The sequence below is a fragment of the Notechis scutatus genome, chromosome 4 (assembly GCF_049901735.1).
Source record: "Notechis scutatus isolate UNSWTSFEM ecotype Mainland chromosome 4, rNotScu1.2, whole genome shotgun sequence".
NCBI lineage: Eukaryota > Metazoa > Chordata > Lepidosauria > Squamata > Elapidae > Notechis > Notechis scutatus.
Window position 1 is genome coordinate 73,817,361 of NC_142012.1, and position 23,199 is coordinate 73,840,559.

The 23,199-nt window shown below is 47.6% G+C and overlaps 1 protein-coding gene across 1 annotated transcript in view; it reads left to right on the forward strand.

Moving 5' to 3' along the window:
- Positions 1-918: 918 nt before the first annotated feature.
- ANK3 (ankyrin 3) overlaps positions 919-23,199 on the forward strand; it is a 329,783-nt gene continuing 307,502 nt past the window's right edge. The window contains exon 1 of the mRNA XM_087963780.1: positions 919-1,064. Coding sequence (XP_087819906.1) covers positions 1,044-1,064 — 21 coding nt within the window. The 5' untranslated portion in view covers positions 919-1,043. The remainder of the gene's footprint in view (positions 1,065-23,199) is intronic.

Here is a 23,199-nt window from a genome sequence, read left to right on the forward strand (position 1 = left end):
TGCCTTGAATCCATCTCCTTGGAATTTGTCCAATGCTGGACCTTCTGTCTCTCCCAAATTATACAGCCGGAGCGTTTTGAAATGTGCTGGGTTTATTATTTAAGCCAGAGGTCTCCAAACTTGGCAACTTTATGACTTGGCAACATTATGAGCTATGCTGGCTGGAGAATTATGGGACTTGAAGTCCACAGTTGTCAAGTTTGGAAACCTGGGCTACACCTGCCCTCTTGCTTAAGGGAGTGGATCAGAGGGTGCCCTGAGGGAACCAAAAAAGGTGAGGGTGGGGGGAGCATCTCCTTCCCTTCGTGCCAATTCCAGGTGCAGGTGGCCCTGGAAAGCCAGGTGCAACTTCTCTGCTTCGGGAGGCCGCTAGGTTTGCCCAGCTGGGCACAACCCATCACAATGGGGGCCCTTTTGTTGCCGCTGGTAGCTAAGCAGGTAACCTGACCTGTGTCGGTGCCATAAACAGAAGCAGGCGCGGCGTTAAAGGCGTCGCGGCCTCTCCAGAGTCAAGCGGGGAGCCTCCCTCTTCCCCGCAGCCAACTCGCCGGGGCTGCACCTGGAAGACCCCGCACCCCCCAAAATGCGGCGCCCGCTTAGCCGGCAGGTCCACCAGACCTGCGTCCCTGGCAGCAAATCCCGACCGGTTGGAAACGGGCCGAGGCTCTGGGCTCGAGGTCGATGCAAGTTCGAGTCCCGCCGCCGCCCCCGCAGGTCGTGTCGCCCCCTTTCATCGGGGGGAGCCGCGCTAAGGAAACTGCCGGCCCCGGGGGGGCCCTTCAGCCCGGCCTGCCCTCCTTCCCAGGCCGGAGGGGCTGCCCACGGGCGCCCAGGACTCTCCGGGCCGGGCCAGCCACGCCACGCCCGGCCCCCGCCCTCCGCCCCGCTTTCGGGCGGGGCGCCCGGCTGGGATCCGCCGGTTGTTCGCCGCCGCCGCCACCTGTTGGTCCCGCTGGCCGGGCAGGCGAGGAGCTCGGAGCGGCTCCGTTCTTCGGGGCCGTCGGGGTGGAGGGGGAGTCCCGGCGGCTCTTTCCAAGGCGGCCATGGCCTCGGGCTACGAGCAGGTGAGCCGCGGGCCGGAATCCTCCGGGGAAAAGGGGGCAGGGAACCGGGGGTGGTTCGCTCCTCGCCCGCCCTCCTGGCCCGAGAGAGCGGCGTCGTCCCGGCGGGCTCCGACGAGCGGTGGGCGCGGGCGCCTCTGGCAGCTCTGGACCGTGCCTGGCCTCTGCCCGGCGGAGCCTCCGAAAGGGGCCGGCCTCGTCACTCCCTCCTCGCAGCCCGGCTTGCAGGGCGAGGGCGAAAGCTCCGGCCGGAGCCCTAAGACAGAGGCCTCAAACTTGGCAACGTTAAGACTTGTGGACTTCAACTCCCAGATTCTCCAGCCAGCGTAGCTGGCTGGAGAATTCTGGGAGTTGAAGTCCACAAGTCTTAACGTTGCCAAGTTTGGGGATCTCTGCCCTAAGAGAACCAGGCGGGGGGAACCCACGCCCCGAGGCCGGTCCGAGGCGAAAGGCCCGCGGGCGGTGGTCACGGCTGGAGGGGAGAGCAGAGAGAGGGGCCGGTTCTGCGGCCGAGGGAGGAGCTGGGCATCCCAGCCTCCGCCACCTGTGGCGGCCCAGGCAGAAGGCTCGGGGTGGGGCGAGGCCCGTCGGCTGCGCTTCTTCCCCCGCCCGGTCCACCTCCCCGGCGGCTCGCTGGGGGGAGGGTCCGGCTTGGGATGGCCGAGAGGGCGACCTTCTCTGCCAACGGGCCTCTCCGCAGCCAGAGCGGCTCCGCCCGCAGCGTCCAGGTAACCTCGGGTCCCGGGGCTGGAAGTACCTGGAGGGGATCCCCAGTTTTTGTTCCCTTGAAGGCAGGGCTCTCCACCCTGGGCAACTTTGAAGACCTGTGGACTTCAACTCCCAGAATTCCTCAGCCAGGAATTCTGGGACTTGAAGTCCACAAGTCTTCAAAGTTGCCAAGGGTGGGGACCCCTGCCTGCTCTAGAGCAGTGGTCATCAACCAGTGGGCCGGGAACCACCTGGTGGTCCACGAGAAAATTTTGCTGGTCCGCAGAGAAATGTCAACCCCCCCAAAAGCAATTAATCCAGGCTGTGCAAGAACACAAGGCTGCACTGACCACATGGCCCGTGGGAACACAAGGCTTGCATCGCTTGCATTGCAAACAACGCAAGGTAGTGAGGGGAGGGGGAAAAGGGGGGAGGGGGGAGAAACTTTCCCCACTTGCCCCACGTGCCTGGCCTGGCCACCGAGCTGCTTCTTTCTGCTTCTTGCTTCTGTTTTTGGCTGTCCACAAGGAAAGACTCGTTTCTGGCAGTTTGGGGGAAAGAAAGACTTCCGCTGCTTTTGCTGCTTTCCTTGCATGAAGCCAAAAGTCTCTCTCTCTCTCTCTCTCCCTCTCTCTCCCCCCACCCTGAGAATGGAGCTGGAGATGGTATCCTGTGATCCCAAATAAAGAATGATCGATTGGTGGAAAATGGGGTGGAGAATTTTCTTGCAGCCTTTTGGGGGGATTTTCCCAAGGTCCAAGGGACTTAAAATTATGAGTTTGGTGGTCCCTGAGGTCCAAAAGGTTGGCGACCCCTGCTCTAGAGAACCCCAAGAACCCCATAACTCCATCCTGAAATATACACATTCTCTTCTTCTCCTGAAGAACGCTTGACTTCAAGTGGAGGATCAGGCTATCGGGGTCAATAGTTTTTTAAAATGCTGGATTAAAAAAAAGTCATCAAAGCAGGCTGAGGAACTTTGGGCGTTGAAGTCCACAAGTCTTTTTGTTTTTGTTTGTTGTCAAAGTCAATAAAACTTTTACTTAAAAAAAGAAGAAGTCCACAAGTCTTAAAGTTGCCAAGGTTGGGGACCTCCCTGCTTTAAGGAACCCAACACCACCCCTGCCCCCCTCCCTTGGTTGGAGAAGTGGCATCGGCAAAGCAGCCTCAAGTGCTCTGGGCTGAAATCTGATACTTATCATTCCAAAGCCTGTAGTACAGTGGTGGGATTTAAAAAATTTCTTTTTACTACTGGTTCTGTGGGCGTGGCTTGGTGGGTGTGACTTGGTGGGCGTGGCAGGGGAAAAGATACTGTAAAATCTCCAGTCAGAGGTGGTTTCTCTGAACTACTGAAAATTTCCGCTGCCGGTTCTCCAGAACTGGTCAGAACCTGCTGAATACCAACCTCTGCTGTAGTATGAAAAGTGTTGGAAGCTCAGGGGCTGAGAAGGGGTTTTAGCTCTCAAAGTGGGGGGTGGGGGGGGTAAAAGACTCCAGTCCTCCCAATTTCATGAAGAAACAGCCTTACAAACATGGGACATATTTCTCTACATTTTACTGCATCTTCCCAAATGTGGCTGGGGTAGTTGGAGGAATTCAACCCACACCCAGGTTCAGTGTATCTCCCGCCTTCCTTCAGGCACGCCAGGCAGGGTATGCTGCTTTTCTCTTCCCCCACAAACAACCACCCTGCGAGGTAGGTTGGGCGTAAAGGGATGGTCTAGTAGAAACTGACTAGACATCTCCTTGGACTTGAATCCATCTCCCTGGACTTTGTCTCATGCTGGACCTTCTGTCTCTCCCAAATTACATAGCCAGAGCATTTTGAAATGTGCTGGTTTTATTATTTAAGCCAGGGGGACCCCAAACGTGCCCACTTTAAGACTTGTGGACTTCAACTCCCAGAATTCTCAAAGCTAGCTAATAGCTGGCTGGAGAATTCTGGGAATTGAAGCCCACAAGTCTTAAAGTGGACAAGTTTGGAGACCTCTGATTTCAGCCTTGCCATTTAAGAGTTCAAGGGATCCCAAGTCCCTTTGTGTCATTTTCCTTTTAGTAATTGAGAAATGCACTTGTTTTTCATAAAATGTGTTTTGTGAAAAACATATGTTACATTTTCCATAAACAATAATTTAGACTTAGGTTTTTCATAAAAGCAACATTTAGCAAATTAAGAAACCACAACCAAGCTTTTAAATGTCAGCGTTTCCCCCCGCTTCACTTTGCTCTCTTTCTCGCGTGGTGGCGCTGTAGCCCAACATATGTTAGAACCTGCTTTTCCCATAGACATTTGCCAGGGTTCATTTAATGTAGTATTTGCTCTCTTATAAACAGCCTAAAGGTATTATTAATTCACGCTTGGTTAGAAGTATGTAAAGTCGAGAGTAGGATGCAAACACACGAAACTCCGGTTGTTTTTATGCACAACAAAACATATTGCAAAAATATACACTGTACACAAAACAGATTGATTTTGTCCGGAGTTCCAGGGATGGGTTTCTTCTGTTTTCCCCTCCCAGGTTGTTTCTCTGTTCCCAAATGGACCATCCTGTTGTCCTCCATCCCCCCTTGCAGGTCTAGCAACCTCCTCCTTTTTCTGCCTTAGATCAGGGAGGAAAGGAGCATCCAGCCCTGCTGGGGCTTGGATAGGAAGGTGGTACGCAGAGGGACTCTTTCCCATGCTCAGGAGATGCTGAAAATCAGGCAACCGATGAAACCCCCAAGGAAGACACCCTCAAGGCCTTTGATGGGGCAGGGCTGTTTCTGAGCATCATTTGTGTTGCTCACAGATGTGTCCTTGTGTGTGTGTGTATGGGGGTGACCTCCTTGTTGGGACAAGGTTGGACTAGCCTGGGATTATGTCCACAAAGTGACTAATTCAGGGTAGCTTATTTATATTCTATTAGAGTTCCCATGCTTCGCTATGCAACTATGTGATCGGGCAAGTTTTTGGGGTGAAAAATACAAGGGGGGGGGGAGAAATTCTGCCTCTGCCTGCCAGCATCCACCGGCATTCAATCTGGCTAGTGTCCTGTCAGTGTGTGAGAGAGTTGAGGGCCGTTTGGAAACTGAAACAGTATTTGCTGTGTGAGTAAGGAGAGAGCAAAGAGCTTGGGCGTGGCTTACCTCAACTGCAGTTGGAAGAGATTTCTTTTCAGGTGGGGAGGGAGAGTAGAACTCCTTAGCATCTGAGTGTGTTGTTAATAATAATAATAATAATAATAATAATAATAATAATAATAATAATAATAATATAGGAAATACTAATGCTCTGATGGTCATTTTGAAAAATCCTTTCTTAGTGAGCCCCTAGAAGCCAAGAGGAACATACGGGCCAAATTTCAAGTTTGTAGGCTTTACGGTTCTGGAGATTTCGTGATGATGCATGAGTGGTACTTGGCTTTTATATATATATATATTATTGTATAATATTGTAGGAGGTTGAAAGGGGCTGTAAGCCAAACAGGCAGAGCTGAGTGACCCAGAGGAAAGTTTTCTAGAGGCGACTCTCCTCCCTTGGTCACATCTCTGTCTGGGAACAACCTCAACCTTGCTTGGTTTGCGTAATATTGCTTTAATACGTTTGTGTGTGCATGTTTTTCAAAAGTTGCTCAGAAAGAAAATCTTTCACAATACTCTGAAACCTCCTGAGACGGTTGTGCGCTTCCTACTAAATCACATTCCTTCAAGCACAGCAAGGAGAATTCACCCCAGCCACTCCTGGAGAAGAGGCAAGATAGGAATCTCGGATATCAAACTGAGAAATTTAATTCAATATTGAAATGAGGTCCCCCCCCCCCCCGGAAAGCAGGTTTTTCGACTGCTGTTGCTCACTTGCTCACTTGTTCTTGGTTACTTTCTGACGTGGTTCCACGAAGGCCTCTTATCTAGGACTGAGGTTATTCACCCTGGGCGGGATGACAGCTGCAACCCTCAAGAGGGACAAGAAATGGGGAGAAGGCCAAGGAGTCTGTTGGTGGGGCTCAATCCGCCACACTCCCTTGCTTATTCCTTGTCAGGGGAGTTAAATCTCTCACGGCTGCTCTCATTACTTTTCCTGCGCAGGATGAGTTGAACTGCATGATCTTGTGGGTCCCTTCCAATTCTACGACGTTGTGATGTTGTGGGTCAGAGTTTTTTGCTGCGGAGCATCAAGCCCAACCGAACCACTGATTTGTAGGGTGGAGGAACAGTGAAGAGAAGTTGCAACTAATCCATTCCTGATCTCCACTGTGGTTTCTAATTCTTCCGTCATTCCCAATATGCTCCTGATTTCTTTCCCTTTGTAGTCAAGGTCATTTTGACCCAAATATGCATTCTAATATTGTGTGTGTGTGTGTGTGTGTGTGTGTGTGTGTGTGTGTGTGTGTGTGTGGCTGGTAGAAAACTCCTTTGGGCCGCTGATCTGCTGAGCTACCTCAGGGCTTCCTGCAAAGATCCTGCTGCTTTCCAAACTTGGCTGATGCAATGGAGATTCCAGGAGCCTTGGTTGAAACACGTGGCTAGTGCACTTGCCTAGATTCCTCCCTCCTCTTGCCCTGGGCCATTTCCAGCCGATGCCTGGTTGGTTCAGGAGCCAGCCAGCTGGGAGAATCAGAGGTCACCAGGGAGAGAACCTGGCAACCTTGGGAAATTTCAGGAATTGCAGCAGAAATTTCCCCACTTGGTGGTGAACATTCTTGTTCCTTGCCGATGAAAAATGTGACAGCTGCGAATGTTAGACCGGCAGGGCTGGAAAGTGCTCTGCTAATAGCAATAGCACTTAGACTTATATGCCACTTCATAGTGCTTTACAGTCCTCTTGTTGTGGTTCATCGGCAGCAGGTGTGGATGGCTGAGGTCTCGGAGAGTGAGGACTGAGATGAGGGGCCTGCGTGTGAGGCAGGGATGGGGCCAGGACCATCAGGGAGTGGAATGCTGCCTTCGGAGCTTGTGGAGGCTGGCAGCAGTGATGAAGAGGTTTCCGAGGAGCCTGTGCCCAGTGTGCGTGCATGCAGGGCTGCTCGAAGGAAAGATCAGCTGCAGCAGCACGGGCAACTCAGGAGTAAGGCTGCAAAGTAATGGCCCCTCCCTTAAGAGATAAAAGCCAGCTGAGAAACCGGAGTTCTTTGCAGGAAGCAAAGAAGTTTTTGCACTCAAGCCTTGTAGACGTTTGAAGTATCTTGGTTTGTGCTGAATATTTTGTTTGGAATATTTCTTACCAACTTAATCTAGTGCTTTTGGCAGCCTTGCACAACCTTGACAAGGCTCGTTCTTATCAGAGACAATTAGCTTTAATAGCCTTTTAACCATGAATTAACAGAATTCACAGAGAAGCATTAAAAGGTTTTGCTTTTACCTCTGTTTGGTGTTTGTTTCCTTGGAAGAAGGTTTGGGTCAGAACACCTCTCTAAGTGATTTTACAGAGTCAGCCTATTGCCCCCAACAATCTGGGTCCCCATTTTATCCACCTCCAAAGGATGCAAGGCTGAGTCAACCCTCAGCCGGTGAGACCTGAACTGCTGGGAGCCAGCAGTCAACAGAAGTAGCCTGCAGTACTGCATTCTGACTCATGTGCGAAATCAGGGCAGAACCTCTTGGAGATCACATTCCGGACTTGACCAATCAGCCACCAATCAAAAGGCAGAACAACTCAAAGGATTCCTGGCAGGATAACAAAATTGAGAAATCTGCAGCTGTTGTCTGCGTGCTTCTTCCTTGATTCAACCCACTTCCAGATGCATTTGGAAAGCTGAACAGCAAAACCAAACAAGGATTCCTGGTCAGAAGAGTAATGCGGAAGGAAAGGGTCAGCTTTAAACTCGTGGTGGCTTCAAGTGGCATGCTGAGGTTTTCCCTCTCATTCGCTTTGCTCTTATCTGAGATAACAATTCCCTTTTCGTTCTTCCTTGGCACCTGCTCCAGATTTGAAGCAGAGTCAGGCACAGCTGTTCTCTTCTGCTTCGCCTTAGCTGCAGCTTAGCCATCTGCCTAAGGTTCTTCTGCCACAAGGAACCCTGATTTACAAACTCGGATGCCATTTGTTGAAAAGCTTGCAGGCTGCATCAGAATCCCAGTGCATCCACATGATTAATATTTTAAAGAGCACGTGGAGGATGTTACACGCTTTTAAAGTAATATGTTGCCTTAGAAAACCGTGTCGGGTGCAGCAGTTAAAGGCACCAGAGATGAGCTGGGAGACGGTGAATTTGGGCGACTCCCTCCCTCCTCAGCCCCAGACAGAAGGAAGCAAAGGCAAACCCATTTCCAAACATGTTGCCATGTGGTTGGCAGGACTAGAAGACATGTGGGAGCTTCATCACTGGAGGCTTTCAAGAAGAGATTGGACCGCCCTTTGTCAGAAATGGTGTAGGGTTTCCTGCTTGGGTGGGGAGTTGGACTAGATGACCTACAAGGTCCTTTCCAACTCGGTTAATCTGTGTCTCTCTGTGTGTGCGTGCATACACACCCAGAGGGAGGGAGAGAGGGAGAGAGAGAGAGAGAGAGAGAGAGAGAGAAGATGAAGAATTCCTGGAATAATTTTTTCAGCATTTCCTTAGGCTGCCAGTTGCTGTGAAATCCAGTCACCTTCTTGAGGAGCTAAAGATATGATATTTAAGGTCCCTCAAAGTGTTAGTTTCTTGCTCCCTGGCTCATGTTTGTTTGCATGCCTCTAGAGAAGATACATTAAAAAGTTATTTTTATTATTGTCCTTAGTTGTTCATGGTATCCTGATTACAGCGGCACAAGAAAAAGCAGTTTTGATGCTTACGATAGATTTGTTTTGCAGAACTGCACTGCAGTAAAGATTCACAAGGTACAATTTCCTGAAGGTTCAACTGCATGAGTGTCCTCCTAATCTCACGGCGGGAAGTCAGCAGCCAGGAGGGACCTGGAAGAGAAATCCTTTCTGCAGCAGCCAAGGAGTCTTAGAAACGGATACGGCTGCTTTAATGAGCCTTCAGGGCAGGGCAGGTGGAGACACTTACAGGTATCCCAGGAATGCTATTCTACCACAGTAGGGTGTAGTAACAGAATTGTGAAATCACAACCAGGCTTCTCATATGAAAGAAGGTCAGGGTTGTTGTCAGTTTCTTTCTCACATTCCTCCTCCCCCACCTCTGGGCTGTGGAGTCTTTTCTCCAAGTCCTTCCTTAACAGGTCTCTCCTGCCTTCCTCAAGATCAACTTTGAATTCCTTCCCATACAACTATGTAGCTGCTGTGTTTGTGTTCCCAGGTCTCTTCCAAACCGAACTCAAACTATTGCATTACCTTATGTCCTACATAGCACAATGGGCAGCTCTCTTGTTGTGTTTGGTGAGGCGTGGCATTGCCTAACAACTTGTCAACATGGTCAGCATTTAGGCAACTGTGCCCCAATGAGGTGAAGGGGAAGGAAATGGTTGGGTCTGGGCATCTGCAGGCCACTTCTTAACTCAGAAGGTTCTTGGAAAAACACAACCATCAGCTGCAACAGTGACAGTGTCTTGGGAAGGTTGAAGGGATGATTATTTCCCAGTAAACTCACTAGAAGATCCCGCTTGTGAGCAACTTTAAATTGCTGACTGGCTTCACAACTTGTCTGTCATCTGGGAAGGATCATTAAGTTGATTTCTCCCATCTTCAAAAATTGCCCTCCTGCCTTGGGAACAGGGCAACCTTTTGTTTTCTCTCACCATTCATTTTCTTTGCATAGCTACTTTTTCTGAAATGTACTGCAGACATTCCCCTATGAGAGAATCCATGGTTGTTGCTGCTGCAAATTCAAAGCAATATCCCCTGAGTAATAAGATCATTAAGTTTGCAGATGATACAATGTTGGTGGGACTCATTTCTGATAACGATGAGTCTGCGTACAGGGATGAAGTTCATCAGCTGTCCCTCTGGTGCAAAGTAAACAATCTTATTTTTAATATAAATAAGACGAAGGAATTCATAGTGGACTACAGGAAGAGCAGTTCGGACATTCAGCCGTTGTACATCGATGGTGTTTTGGTAGAACAGGTGGCAGAATGTAAGTTTTTAGGTATCACCCTGAAACAGGATCTAACATGGGGGGCAAATACTTTAGCCCTAGAAAAAAAGGCTCATCAACGACTGTATTTTTTAAGACTTTTAAGATCACAACAACTGCCAGAAAGTCTGTTGCTTGCCTTTTATCGAAGCTCTATAGAGAGCATTTTATCCTATTGCCTCTGTGTGTGGTTTAGGAGTTGTACAGAGGCGGAGAAAAGGGCACTCCAAAGAGTGATAAAAAGGGCACAAAAGATCAGCGGATGTCCTCTTCCCTCATTGGAGGATTTGTACAACATGGGATGTAAAAGGAAGATACAAAAGATCTTGAGAGACCCTTCGCATCCAGGCCACCCGATGTATGAGATCCTACCATCAGGAAGACGATATAGAGTGCTGAAAGCCAGGACAAGTAGATTTCAACATAGCTTTTACCCAAGTGCTGTGATCAGGTTAAATGCAGAGTTATGAATCTGGTGGTCTTAACACATATATCTTGGTTGTACAGTTTTGAAATTGTTATTTGTTTTAATTTGTTTTATATTGTTATTTGAATACATCTTTTGGTGTTGTTTAGTTGTATGTTGCGAAAGAGCACCTTATTTCGTTGTTCTCAGGTTCCTGAGCACAATGTCAATAAATTTATCTTATCTCAAAACAACAAAGCACTAAAAAAAAAAGATTCAGGTTTTCAATCAGCATTGTTTGAGAGATTTTTCACACAATTTTATTCCATTTGATAAAAATGAACACGTTATAGGCCAGTGGTGGCTAACCTTTTTGGGCTTCTGTGCCAAACGTTGTGTGTATGTGTGCTCACGTGTCAGCACCTGGAAGGCAAAGTGAGCCCCCCCCCATGCCCCCTGCGCATGCTCACGCAATTTCCCCCCTTACCTGCACTGTGCCTCCCAGCTGATTTTTGGCCCATTTAACACCTTGTTCAGCCTCCTAGAGGCTTGAGGATAGCTTCTGTGGCCTTTGCAGGTCAAAAAATGGGCCCGTTTTGTCACTTCCGGTATTTCCAGAAATACAGGAAGTGATGAAACAGGCCTATTTTTTTGGTCTGCAAAGGCTTTCCTCAAGCCTCTGGGAGGCCGAAAAAGGCCTCAGATAGGCCGAAAATTAGCTGTGAGGCATTCGCATGCGCAGTGAGGTAAGTTTGCCTGCGGCTTACCTGCCGGTACAAATGTCTCTATGTGCCACAGGTTCACCATCATTGTTACAGGCCACGTCTGGTGCTTGTTCGTTTTTTTTCCATGTGAAATAGGATGATAGTTCCTGAACAATGAAGCCATTAAAACAGTTTATCTCTGTTGAGTGACTTTGTTTATCTATTTCCAGATTAGGGTCTTTAGTTCTTGAAACATTCTCTGCACAGCCCTGGGCCAAAATTCATTTTGTGTCTTGAAACAAGAGGGAGATGGCGATAAATAGGTGTTAATGGTAAACTTGAATTTCTCCAGCATTCAGTGCCTCATATAACATTCATAATGCCTCATATAACATATCAAGTTACACCTGGGTTGACAGGTTGGATTGTGGGTTGTGGGTGGGGAGCCAGAAGCTGCCGAAGGCCACCCAGGAGTGTAATGACTCAATGGGAATTTGAATGAGGCTGCAGAAGACACAGGTACAACCTGGGATCTCCAAAGGCAGATCCTGAATGAGAAAGCCACAAAAACCAGTTCTCCAGGGCGGTGTTGGCAGCAGCAATGGGAGTTAGGCCCTGGGAAGAAGGAAAGTTAAGGCAAGAGGCATTTTCCTCACAATGAACCAGTCTTTAGGTGGGTGCCCAGAAGAATGTAAGGCTGGGCCTGCTGGATCAGAACACAGAGCCCACCAGAAGCTTGTGGGGTGGGTGGGGAGGGCTTCAAGCTAGACAGGATGCCCACTTTCTCACCCTGTGTGGCCTTGAAGCTGTACCAGAAGGAAAGTGTAAAAGAATAGCTAAAGTAAATCTGCCAAGTAGACCAGTGGTGGGATTCATTATTTTTTTTTACTACCGGTTCTGTGAGTGTGGCTTGGTGAGTGTGGTGTGGCTTGGTGGGCATGGCTTGGTGTGATGACCTGGGGTGTGGCACAAAAATAACAAAGTCACCAAAGTAGATAAATTCCCTTTAATGCCTCCAACTTGGCCCCCAATGTCCAATTATCCTCAGCGGGAGATCAAACTCTTCCAAAAACAGTCTACAAAAGGTAGAAATGCAGTCTGAACCCAAAATACAGATAAAGAAATAAAAGAACAACACAAACCACGCTGAAGTAATTAACACGACAGACCAAGATAATAAGTTGCAGACTTCCAAAAGATAATGAGGCACACACAGTTGGGAGGATGCCAAAACACACATAAGCCTCAACAAAGATAATGTACGCTTTGCTTCCAGCAACTTTGCCACGCGCAGTTTGCCCTTTTTAACAGTCTTCCCAGCTGCAGTCCATGAAGGGGATCAGGGCCCTTTCCTCCCCCGTAAACCACTTTGCTCCCTTATCCGTTCCTCCCTGCGTGCCCTAGGATGAAGAGGGGGTGTGCCTGGGTCTTCCTCTGAATGCCCAGCCGGCCTGTGCCCTTCCCCAGTTTCCTCCACAGCCACTGCAGCCACACTCCCACTCCCTGTCAGCTGTTCCAACTCTCCCTCGGAATCGGACTCCAACAGGGGCATGACACTTGGTGGGCGTGGCAGGGGAAGGATACTGCTCTCCCCACCCCACTAACCTGCTTTCCAGCTCCGTTCTGCTGTGCAGGGCAACAAAAGAAGACCAGCCAATCAGCTGGGACTCAGTGGGAGGCAGAGAATAGGTGGGGGCGGGGCCAGTCAGAGCTGTTATTTGCTGATTCTCTGAACTACTCAAAATTTCCGCTACCGGTTCTCCAGAACTGGTCAAAACCTGCTGAATATACCACCTCTGAAGTAGCCCATCATCCCTGAAAAGCTCAGGCCCAGGTCTTCCCACACCTCTAGGGGCAGAAGTGGAGTTTAAGGTTTTGTCCTCCATCTTATTCTGGGGCACCTGACTGGGATAGGCTTGAGGGAGAGATCATCGACCAATGAAAGCAAAAGTCCAAGAAGGCCACAGCAACCCTTTTCTGTGCTGTTGTCACCGCCGCAGCTGTGGAACCATCTAATCCAGGGGTGTCAAACTCGTAGGCTGGATGCGTCACATGCTAGCCCTGCCCCCGTCTGGTTTAGAAAAGGGGGGAAAGTCACATGATGCCTCTGTGACAATAACAGATAATCAGAATTGGAAGGGACCTTGTAGGTCATCTAGTCCAATCCCCTGCCCAAGGAGGAGACCCTACACCAGTGGTTCCCAAACTTTCAGTTCACTGCCCGCTTGGTGCTACAAACTCATCCTCAGTGCCCCCCACCTCCTATAAATAGCATTATTCAGAATAGCAGTTTGCACAACCCACTAAGGAAGATAGTAACAGTAAAATTCAAACTGTAACAATTAATTGCACATTTATTCAAAATCCAATTTAAAATAGAATATTTATTGGTCAAGTGTGGTTGGACACACAAGGAATTTGTCTTGGTGCAAATACTCTCAGTATACATAAAAGATACATACGTCAAGTCAAGAATCATAAGGTACAACACTTAATAATAGTCATAGGGTACAATAAGCAATCAAATCATACTAGGAAACGCTCGATATAAATCGTAAGAATACAAGCGACAAAGCTATAGTCCTACAGTCACAAGTGGGAGGGGATGGGCGGTAAGGAGTGATGAGAAGATTAATAGTAATAGTAGTGTACACTTTGTAAATAGTTGAACAGTGTTGAGGGAATTATTTGTTTAGCAGAGTGATGGCTTTCGGGAAAAAAATGTCCTTATGTCTAGTTGTTCTGGTGTGCAGTGCTGTATAGCATCGTTTTGAGGAAAGGAGTTGAAGCAGTTTATGTCCAGGATGTGAGGGGTCTGTAAATATTTTCACAGCCCTCTTTTTCACTCGTGTAGGATACAGGTCCTCGATTGAAGGCAGGTTGGTAGTAATTGTTTTTTCTGCAGTCCTAATTACCCTCTGAAGTCTGTGTCTGTCCTGTTGGGTTGCAGAATCAAACCAGACAGTTATAAAGGTGCAGATGACAGACTCAATAATTCCTCTGTAGAACTGGATCAGCAGCTCCTTAGGCAGTTTGAGCTTCCTGAGTTGGCACAGAAAGAACATTCTTTGTTGTGCTTTTTTGATGACATTTTTGATATTAGGTGTCCATTTTAGGTCATGTCGTATAGTAGAACCTAGAAATTTGAAGGTCTCTACTGTTGATACTGTGTTGTCTAAAATCTTTTTAGTTAATGTTAATTCAACAAAATTGTTGAACATGATCCAGTGATACCAGGTTTTCAAAGTCTGACAGTCATTTATCAAGAACCTTAGTAACTAGTAACTTAGTAAACTCAGCAAAATTTAGTAACTACTTCACTGTTCAGTAAATTCTTAATGTGATGGGTGGGCTTGATGAAGTGATACCAGTTTCCCAATGTCTGGTTTTAGTCTCTTAAACCACCACGTTCAGTAATCTGGAGTCAATTTCTTTGCTTGGAGAGAAGTTGGATAACCACACTGAGACCACGTTCCACCAAATATGATGTTGGAAATGCAACAAGGAGCTTCTTAACCCCTGTCCATAGTGCAGGATAGCGATCAGAAATTTCCTTATGTAACCAAAACTCTTGGTATGATTTCTTAAACTTTGGCTTCAGCTCAATGTCATTTTGCAGTTCTATGAGTTGTTTCTCCACTACCCCAGGGGTCCCCAACCACTGGGCCGCCCGGACCGGTCCCGGTCCGTGGATCATTTTGTACCGGGCCGCAAAGGATGAAAGTAGGGCCTACTTTGCTTGGGTGCTGCCATCTTGTTTCGACGGCGCTTGAGAAAGTGCTTCCGGGTGAGCTTGTCGGTCGTCGGTTGGAAAGCGGCATTTGGGTGCTGAAGGAATCCTCGCACCTTAGTTTCATCGAAGGGGGGCAGCGGCTTCGAACGAAGAGCTGTCCCGATGGCGGTGGAGTGTCGCGTTACTCAGGAGGAGATTAAGAAAGAGCCCGAAAAGCCCATCGACCACAAGAAGGTACAAAGGAAGAGTTGAAGGTGGCGGGGAGAAGCGGGGGACAGCTGGCTGGCCAGTTGCTCAGCTCGCCTTGCCTTGGTCGTGCGTGCTGATGCCGGTACCGGTCCGTGGATCATTTTGTACCGGGCCGCAAAGAATGAATAATCGTGAAACTGGTCCCTGGTACAAAAAAGGTTGGGGACCACTGCACTACCCCATCTGCCTCAGTATCTGAAAATGGATTTATCACCCAATCTGGAATTTCCATCACAAGAACATCCTGATATACCTCAGACATATCTTTATGCAGCATATCCAAATGGTCACAAAAAACTTGCAGATCATCATCTTGTATCCCACCTTTCTCTTCTAGCTCAGGCAAGCTCGGAAATTGGTATAGCTCGTGACGGCCTATATTGCGCTTGAATAGAACTAACTTTGAAATAAATTTAGAGATGACAGATTTGGCCTTAATAAGATTGACCTCATTTCCTTGGAACTGCAAATTTACTTCATTTAACTTTGCAAACAGTTCTGATAAATAAACAATGTCGTGCCTGATCTCTTTGAGTTCATCACTGAGCAAAGCATTCTTGTCTTCAAAAAAACCCACAACAGTGTCAAAAAGATTGTAAAAACATCTCACACAGTTGCCTTTTGATAGCCAATGAACTTCTGTATGAAGCAGCAAATGATCAAAATCTTCATCATTCTCAACACAGAGCTGTCGGAATAGTTGATCATTGAGAGCAGGTACTTTAATTTTGTTCACTGCAGTAATGACAGTGTGTAATTACTTGTGCAAGCGATCACTGAGGTTTTTTGCAACCAGATGTTGGCGATGAATGACACAGTGAACGGTAAAGACATTTGGCACTGCTTTTTTCAAGTAAGCAACACACCCACGGTAGCGACCAGTCATTGATGGTACTCCATCAGTTGCACAAGCAAGTATGTTGGTAAGCAGAATTTCCTTGTCTTTGAAAAACTGCTCAACAACATGAAATATTGACTCCCCTTTAGTGTCTGTTTTTAGTTGCCTTGCAAATAACAACTCTTGAGTCAAACTTTCGTCTTTAATAAAGGGCACATAAGCAAGAAGCAAAGATTCATTGCCTGGCAAAGTTGATTCATCCAGCTGTAATGCAAAGTCTGTTGTTTGTAGTATGCTGCACAATACACTTTCCACATTCTCAGCCATTTCATCTATGCGTCTTTGCACTGAATTGTTGCTGAGAGGAATTGTCTTAATTATATCATGTGGTGACTTAACGCAAAACAGTACTCAGAACCTCACTAATGGCTGGTAGGAGGAGTTCTTCACCAATAGTATGTGGCTTTCCAGACTTAGCAATCAGCAGTGAAATGTTGTAGGATGTACACAAACCATCAGTGTTTTGTTGGGAAGCATTGTAAAACATGCATGACAGTGTCGGGAGCTTTTGAAATTGAAAAAAAGTTAGGTTCTTGTCTGCCTTGTCAGGATGTGCCTTCCTCAGTGTTAGTTCAGCCTGGAAGGCTTCATTGCCTCATTAGAAAATACTTTTTTCACTGTGGCAACCGCTGGTTTGATGGCGCCGGTATAAATCCATACTTCAGATATTCCACACTAATATTGTCTACATTTCTTCTTTGATTTTTCTGCTTCTGCCATTTCTGCTCTGAAAACCAGAATACTTACAATATGTGTGTGTTCACATCTGATTTGAGAAGAGTTATAGCTGCAGTGTGGGGAGGAAGTAGTAGAAACCTGCTTTTTAATTTAAAAAAACAGGGAAAGTTTGCCAAGTCAGGCAAAACAGAGCAGCACGCACGAGGCTTAGCATGGCTGCCAGCATATGGTCCGCGCAGGCGCAGCAGGTGATGGGGCAAGTCGGGCTGGAACCGGAACTGCTCAGCTGACTGGCGGCCAACAGAGCCCCGGGCAGAATTGCGCCTTGCCTCTCCCCTTGACTCTTATTGCCCCACTAAGTCATCCCACCGCCCTCCAGGGGGCGGCACCACCTACTTTGGGAACCACTGCCCTACACCATTTCTGACAAGTGGCAGTCCAGTCTCTTCTTGAAAGTCTCAAGTGATGGCGCTCCCACAACTTCCGAGGGAAACTTCTGTTCCATTCGTTAATTGTTCTCACTGTCAGAAAATTTCTCCTTATTTCCAGGTTAAATCTGTTCTTATTCAGTTTCCATCCATTATTCCTTGTCCGGCCTACAGGCGCTTTAGAAAATAGCTTGACCCCTTCCTCCTCTCTGTGTCAGCCCCTCAAATATTGGAAGACCACTATCATGTCTCCCCTGGTCCTTCTCTTTACTAGACTAGCCAAGCCCAGTTCCTGCAACCGTTCTTCGTATGTTTTAGTCTCCAGTCCCCTAATCATCCTGGTTGCTCTTCTCTGCATTTTTTTTAGAGTCTCAACATCTTTTTTATAGCGTTGTGACCAAAACTGGATGCAGTACTCTAGGTGTGGTCTTACTAAGGCTTTTTAGAATGGTATTAGTGGCTCACTTGATTTCAACTGTATCCCTCTGTGAATGCAGTTTAGGATTGCATTAGCTTTTTTGGCTGCTGCTGCACACTGCTGGCTCCTATTTAGCTGGTTGTCCACTAAGACTCCAAGATCCCTCTCACAGTTACTGCTATTGAGCCTGGTTTCACTTAGTCTATATGCGTCCTTTGGGTTTTTCTTGCCTAAGTGTAGGACTTTACTTTTCTCTACATTGAATTTCATTTTGTTAGACATAGCCCAGGGTTCTAGTCTGTCAAGATCCATGATGCGAGTTTGACACCCCTGATCTAACGAATGGGGGTGAAGCTCAGTTCAGGCGGGTTTACTTTTGCCAATCTGATACACCAAACATTCTCCGAAGAACCGGCTTGTTTGTTTAAAAGCACCAACGTCTTCTAAAAAGGAATCCTGCTTGCCTTTTTAGTGGCAGCTACTTCATCTCTCCTTTAATTTCGGTTTTGAACAGGAAATAACTCCACTTCAATTTTAAGTTGAAAACCAAAACTGTTCAGTGAGTCATTCATGTTTTTAGAAACTTTGTAATTGAATGACTACTGTGCTAAAGCAATTATTTTAAAAAGCGTTGTTGTTGTGTTGTACATTTTGCTTTTGTAGTGCGAGATCCAGATTCCCCTGGCATCCCCTTGTGCTCTGGAGAGATTCCTGGATGGCCAGTCACTTGGCCAAATCTGTTTTGGGCAGTCAAATGCCAGTTCTACCTTATCAGGCTGCTGGCCTTGTTGCGACACTTTATTATTGTGAGCAGGATCTACTACTCTTCTGGGGCGAATTCTGCCGCCTGCCTCCTAGTCATACACAAAACTTATGATACAACAGGAGCCTGCTAGGAAAGGTCCAGTCCAGGCAATCAGTGCCTGCAGAATGAGGGAAGACAGAAGATAAGTAAGACTTGAGTTGTGGATGTTGGGCAGTTGGCTCTCTGAGTTATTGGGCTATGGGGCCTGTCACTTGCCCAAACTCTTTGAGGGTGAGGAGAATTCATCTGCCGGGCACTACTACTCTGGTAACAAGAGCCACCTCAGGAAAGCTTGCCACAACCGAGCAGGGACTGTGTAGCTGAACGAAAGGCATGACTACACGGGTAAAAAAAAGTGCATGGAGGTTTTCTAAAACATTGGATGAGTAGATTTATGGCAGGAGCTGTACTGATCATGCAGGTTTTTATATCCAGAGATCTCATAAAATAACTAAATGGGAACACCGAGCTATTCTTGGGTGATCTCAGAAAAAAACTAAGGAGGGTTAGACACGGATAATCTTTCCCTTCCTTCTTTCCTTCCTTCCTTCCTTCCTTCCTTCCTTCCTTCCTTCCTTCCTTCCTTCCTTCCTTCCTCCCTCCCTCCCTCCCTCCCTCCCTTCCTTCTTTCCTCTCTTTCTTTCCTCCCTTCCTCCCTCCCGCCTTTCCTCCCTCCCTTCTTTCCTTCCTTCCACCCTCCTTCCCCCCTCCCTTCTTTCCTCCCTCCTTTCTTCCCTCCCTCTTTTCTTCCCTTCCTCCCTCCCATCTTCCCTCCTTTCCTCCCTCCCTTCCTCTCTTTCTTTCTTTCCTCCCTCCCGCCTTTCCTCCCTCCCTTCTTTCCTCCCTCCTTTCTTCCCTCCCTCTTTTCTTCCCTTCCTCCCTCCCATCTTCCCTCCTTTCCTCCCTCCGTTCCTCTCTTTCTTTCCTCCCTCCCTCCCATCTTCCCTCCTTTCCTCCCTCCCTTCCTCTCTTTCTTTCCTCCCTCCCGCCTTTCCTCCCTCCCTTCTTTCCTTCCTCCCTCCTTTCCACCCTCCCTTCTTTCCTCCCTCCTTTCTTCCCTCCCTCTTTTCTTCCCTTCCTCCCTCCCATCTTCCCTCCTTTCCTCCCTCCCTTCCTCTCTTTCTTTCTTTCCTCCCTCCCTCCCATCTTCCCTCCTTTCCTCCCTCCCTTCCTCTCTTTCTTTCCTCCCTCCCGCCTTTCCTCCCTCCCTTCTTTCCTTCCTCCCTCCTTTCCACCCTCCCTTCTTTCCTCCCTCCTTTCTTCCCTCCCTCTTTTCTTCCCTTCCTCCCTCCCATCTTCCCTCCTTTCCTCCCTCCCTTCCTCTCTTTCTTTCTTTCCTCCCTCCCTCCCATCTTCCCTCGTTTCCTCCCTCCCTTCCTCTCTTTCTTTCTTTCCTCCCTCCCGCCTTTCCACCCTCCCTTCTTTCCTCCCTCCTTTCTTCCCTCCCTCTTTTCTTCCCTCCCTCCCTCCCATCTTCCCTCCTTTCCTCCCTCCCTTCCTCTCTTTCCTCCCTCCCTCCCTCCCATCTTCCCTCCTTTCCTCCCTCCCTTCCTCTCTTTCTTTCCTCCCTCCCGCCTTTCCTCCCTCCCTTCTTTCCTTCCTCCCTCCTTTCCACCCTCCCTTCTTTCCTCCCTCCTTTCTTCCCTCCCTCTTTTCTTCCCTTCCTCCCTCCCATCTTCCCTCCTTTCCTCCCTCCCTTCCTCTCTTTCTTTCTTTCCTCCCTCCCGCCTTTCCACCCTCCCTTCTTTCCTCCCTCCTTTCTTCCCTCCCTCTTTTCTTCCCTTCCTCCCTCCCATCTTCCCTCCTTTCCTCCCTCCCTTCCTCTCTTTCTTTCTTTCCTCCCTCCCTCCCTCCCTCCCATCTTCCCTCCTTTCCTCCCTCCCTTCCTCTCTTTCTTTCCTCCCTCCTGCCTTTCCTCCCTCCCTTCTTTCCTTCCTTCCACCCTCCTTCCCCCCTCCCTTCTTTCCTCCCTCCTTTCTTCCCTCCCTCTTTTCTTCCCTTCCTCCCTCCCATCTTCCCTCCTTTCCTCCCTCCCTTCCTCTCTTTCTTTCTTTCCTCCCTCCCGCCTTTCCTCCCTCCCTTCTTTCCTCCCTCCTTTCTTCCCTCCCTCTTTTCTTCCCTTCCTCCCTCCCATCTTCCCTCCTTTCCTCCCTCCCTTCCTCTCTTTCTTTCCTCCCTCCCGCCTTTCCTCCCTCCCTTCTTTCCTTCCTCCCTCCTTTCCTCTCTCCCTTCTTTCCTTCCTTCCACCCACCCTCCCTCCCTCCCATCTTCCCTCCTTTCAACCCTCCCTTCCTCTCTTTCTTTCCTCCCTCCCTCCCGCCTTTCCTCCCTCCCTCCTTTCCTTCCCCTCTCCCTCCCTCCCTCCAGACCCAAATTTTTGGTTTTGGTCCTTTGTTTTCAAGCATGATCAGCTTTGAGTGCTGGGAGATAATGTAGCGGATGAAAGAGCTGTGCAGCGTGAAGCAGGGGACAGCAGAGGGCACCCTCGTCTCATGCAAGCACTCGGAGGCGGCATTGGAGAAGCAGCTATAACCTTTATTATTGGCCTCTCCTGGTTCTTTAGCTCTGATCAGTTTTGGCGCTAGCCTCATTGCTGTAGTTGTGTTCTATCTTCCTTTTGATCAGGAGGCTAGATGGAAAAAACAGGCTTGATAGATGGTTTAAACCAGGGGTCTCCAACCTTGGCAACTTTAAGCCTGACGGACTTCAACTCCCAGAATTCCCCAGCCAGCCAGCTTTGAATTCTGGGAGTTGAAGTCCGCCAGGCGTAAAGTTGCCAAGGTTGGAGACCGTAGAGTTGCCCTGGTTTAAACCGTAGAGATTCACTTCTGTTTTCTCCAGGGTTTCATTTGTCCCTCACTCTGAAGAACTGCAGAAGATAAAACACGGTTATGTTATAGAGGAATTTGGGCCTGCAAAAATCCTTGCTGGTATCAAACCAGAAGCAAGGAGAGAATTTGGGATGGGGGCAGGGGGGCTAGCAGGGGTGGGATTCTACCAGTTTGCGCCTATTCGCTAGAACCGGTTGTTAACATTCTAAGCAGTTCGGAGAACCGGTTGTTGGAAGAAATTACTGGCCTAATCCTGTAAGGAAGGCAGGAAGGAAACATTCTGGTGTTGCTTAAAGAAACTGCCTCTCCGTTAACCCTTATTACATTCTTGGCAGGATTAGACTTCCTGTCTCTGGAACGTCTCTGGAGTTTCCCCCCCCCTTTGCTAGTACTTAGCTTGTGTGGAGTGACCATTCAAAGTTACAATGGGACTGAAAAAAGTGACTTATGACCGTTTTTCACACTTACAACTGTTGCAGCATCCCCACAGTCATGAGAGGCCAGGCGAGGAGATGTGTGCCTCGATATGAGTGATATTGAGTTGGCCACACCCAGCCAGTCACATGACCACCAAGCTATGTCCACCACCTAAGCCACGCCCACAGAACCAGTTGTTAAAATATTTGAATCCCACCCCTGGGGAGCAGGAGTGCTAAATACCAGCCTAGTGCTTTTTGGGATTGGATTGGAACCAATCAGGATAGATTCACCCTCCAGAAAGCCAGAGTTGGGTCCTTAATACCCGATAAGCATAATTTTAACTTACGGTATGTAAAAAGCGTTGCTGGCACTAAGCACCACTATCAAAATTTGTGGATTCAGCAGCACTGCTGAATTTTTTTTTATTTTTATTTTTAGAAAAGTTTTATTAAACATTAAAAAGATAAATACAAAATTCAAAACATTTTGTTAAAAATGAAAAAAAACCATATACATTACAAATTAATTAGATGGTGCTTACATATCAAACATTATTCTAATACTTATTTCATATATCTGGTTGTTACTCCTACTTTAACGTCTTTATATTCTTCCTTATTTATTTACTTGCTGGTTTCTATTATTTATCCAATTATATCGGTTTTCCCAGACTGTATAATATTTTGAATCTTCCTTTTCACTGCTGAATTTTTTTAAATTGTGCACTGACTTTTAGAGTGTGCCTGTTGTTCCAAGGCTGCCTTATGGAATTCTGCCTTTGTCGAATCTCACTTAATGGCCAATCTATCTTTTATTTAGAAGAGGTCTATGGGGGTGTCTGTATGTCTGTATTATACACGACAATCCTAAGTGGCTCACACTGCCATTCAATTAAAGCAGAAAAGGGGAACCTACCTGAGTCACATCCGGATCCTATCTTGCTCCTCACGACTTAAATAATGTTTCAGCCTTCTTTGCTTGGGCGATGGCTCTTTTAGGTTTCTCTCACAGCCTGTTCCCTGAATCTTGTGTGGTTGGACAGGACTTCACTTTTCAGAGGAAGAGTGATAGGACCTCGTATCTTTGCATACCCTCAATCTACCTCCGCTCTTGCAACATGGATGCCCAACATCACAGACTTCTAGCTCTCCTGATGCGGGGTAGTGGAAATTCTCTATCTGGACACCCACTTTTTTTAAAAAAAATCAAAGTAATTTTTTATTAATCATATTTCAAACTGAAACACCACATTTACACTCATTACAGCGTTCAGGTTATGGTATTCACTCATATTGACATAATTGTTACAATTCTATATGTTATATAGTTTTTTCTACTCTTAACTTATAGCAGTATTTACAGATATATGTACAATATTTCTCCATTTTACTGTAACTCCCACATATTCTTCATGTGACAACTTTACATCTATTCTCTAACTCCTGGTACCATACATTCCAGATCTTATAGTATTCCGCTTATTGACCACATTGTGAAAGAATTCACCATGTGAGTAAGCAGCCTTTCTAAAGTAGCATCCATTGAAGGCCCTGATTCAAGTCCCGCCTTGGGCACAGAGCCTGCTTGGGTGACCTTGGGCCAGTCTCTCTCTCTCTCTCTCTCTCTCTCTTTCTTTCTTTCTTTCTTTCTTTCTCTCTCTCTTTCCCTCCCTCCCTCCCTTCCCCCCTCCCCCCCCTCTCTCTGAAGGAGGCCAGAGCAAGCCACTTCTGAAAATGCCACCAAGGAAGTTTCTGGAAGTGGGCAAGAGTCAACCTTGACTTGGAGACACAAGCACACATAAAGGGTGGATGGCCTTGCTAAAGGGATATATTTTGAATGGGCAATTTTGTCTTCTCTGGAGCGGTG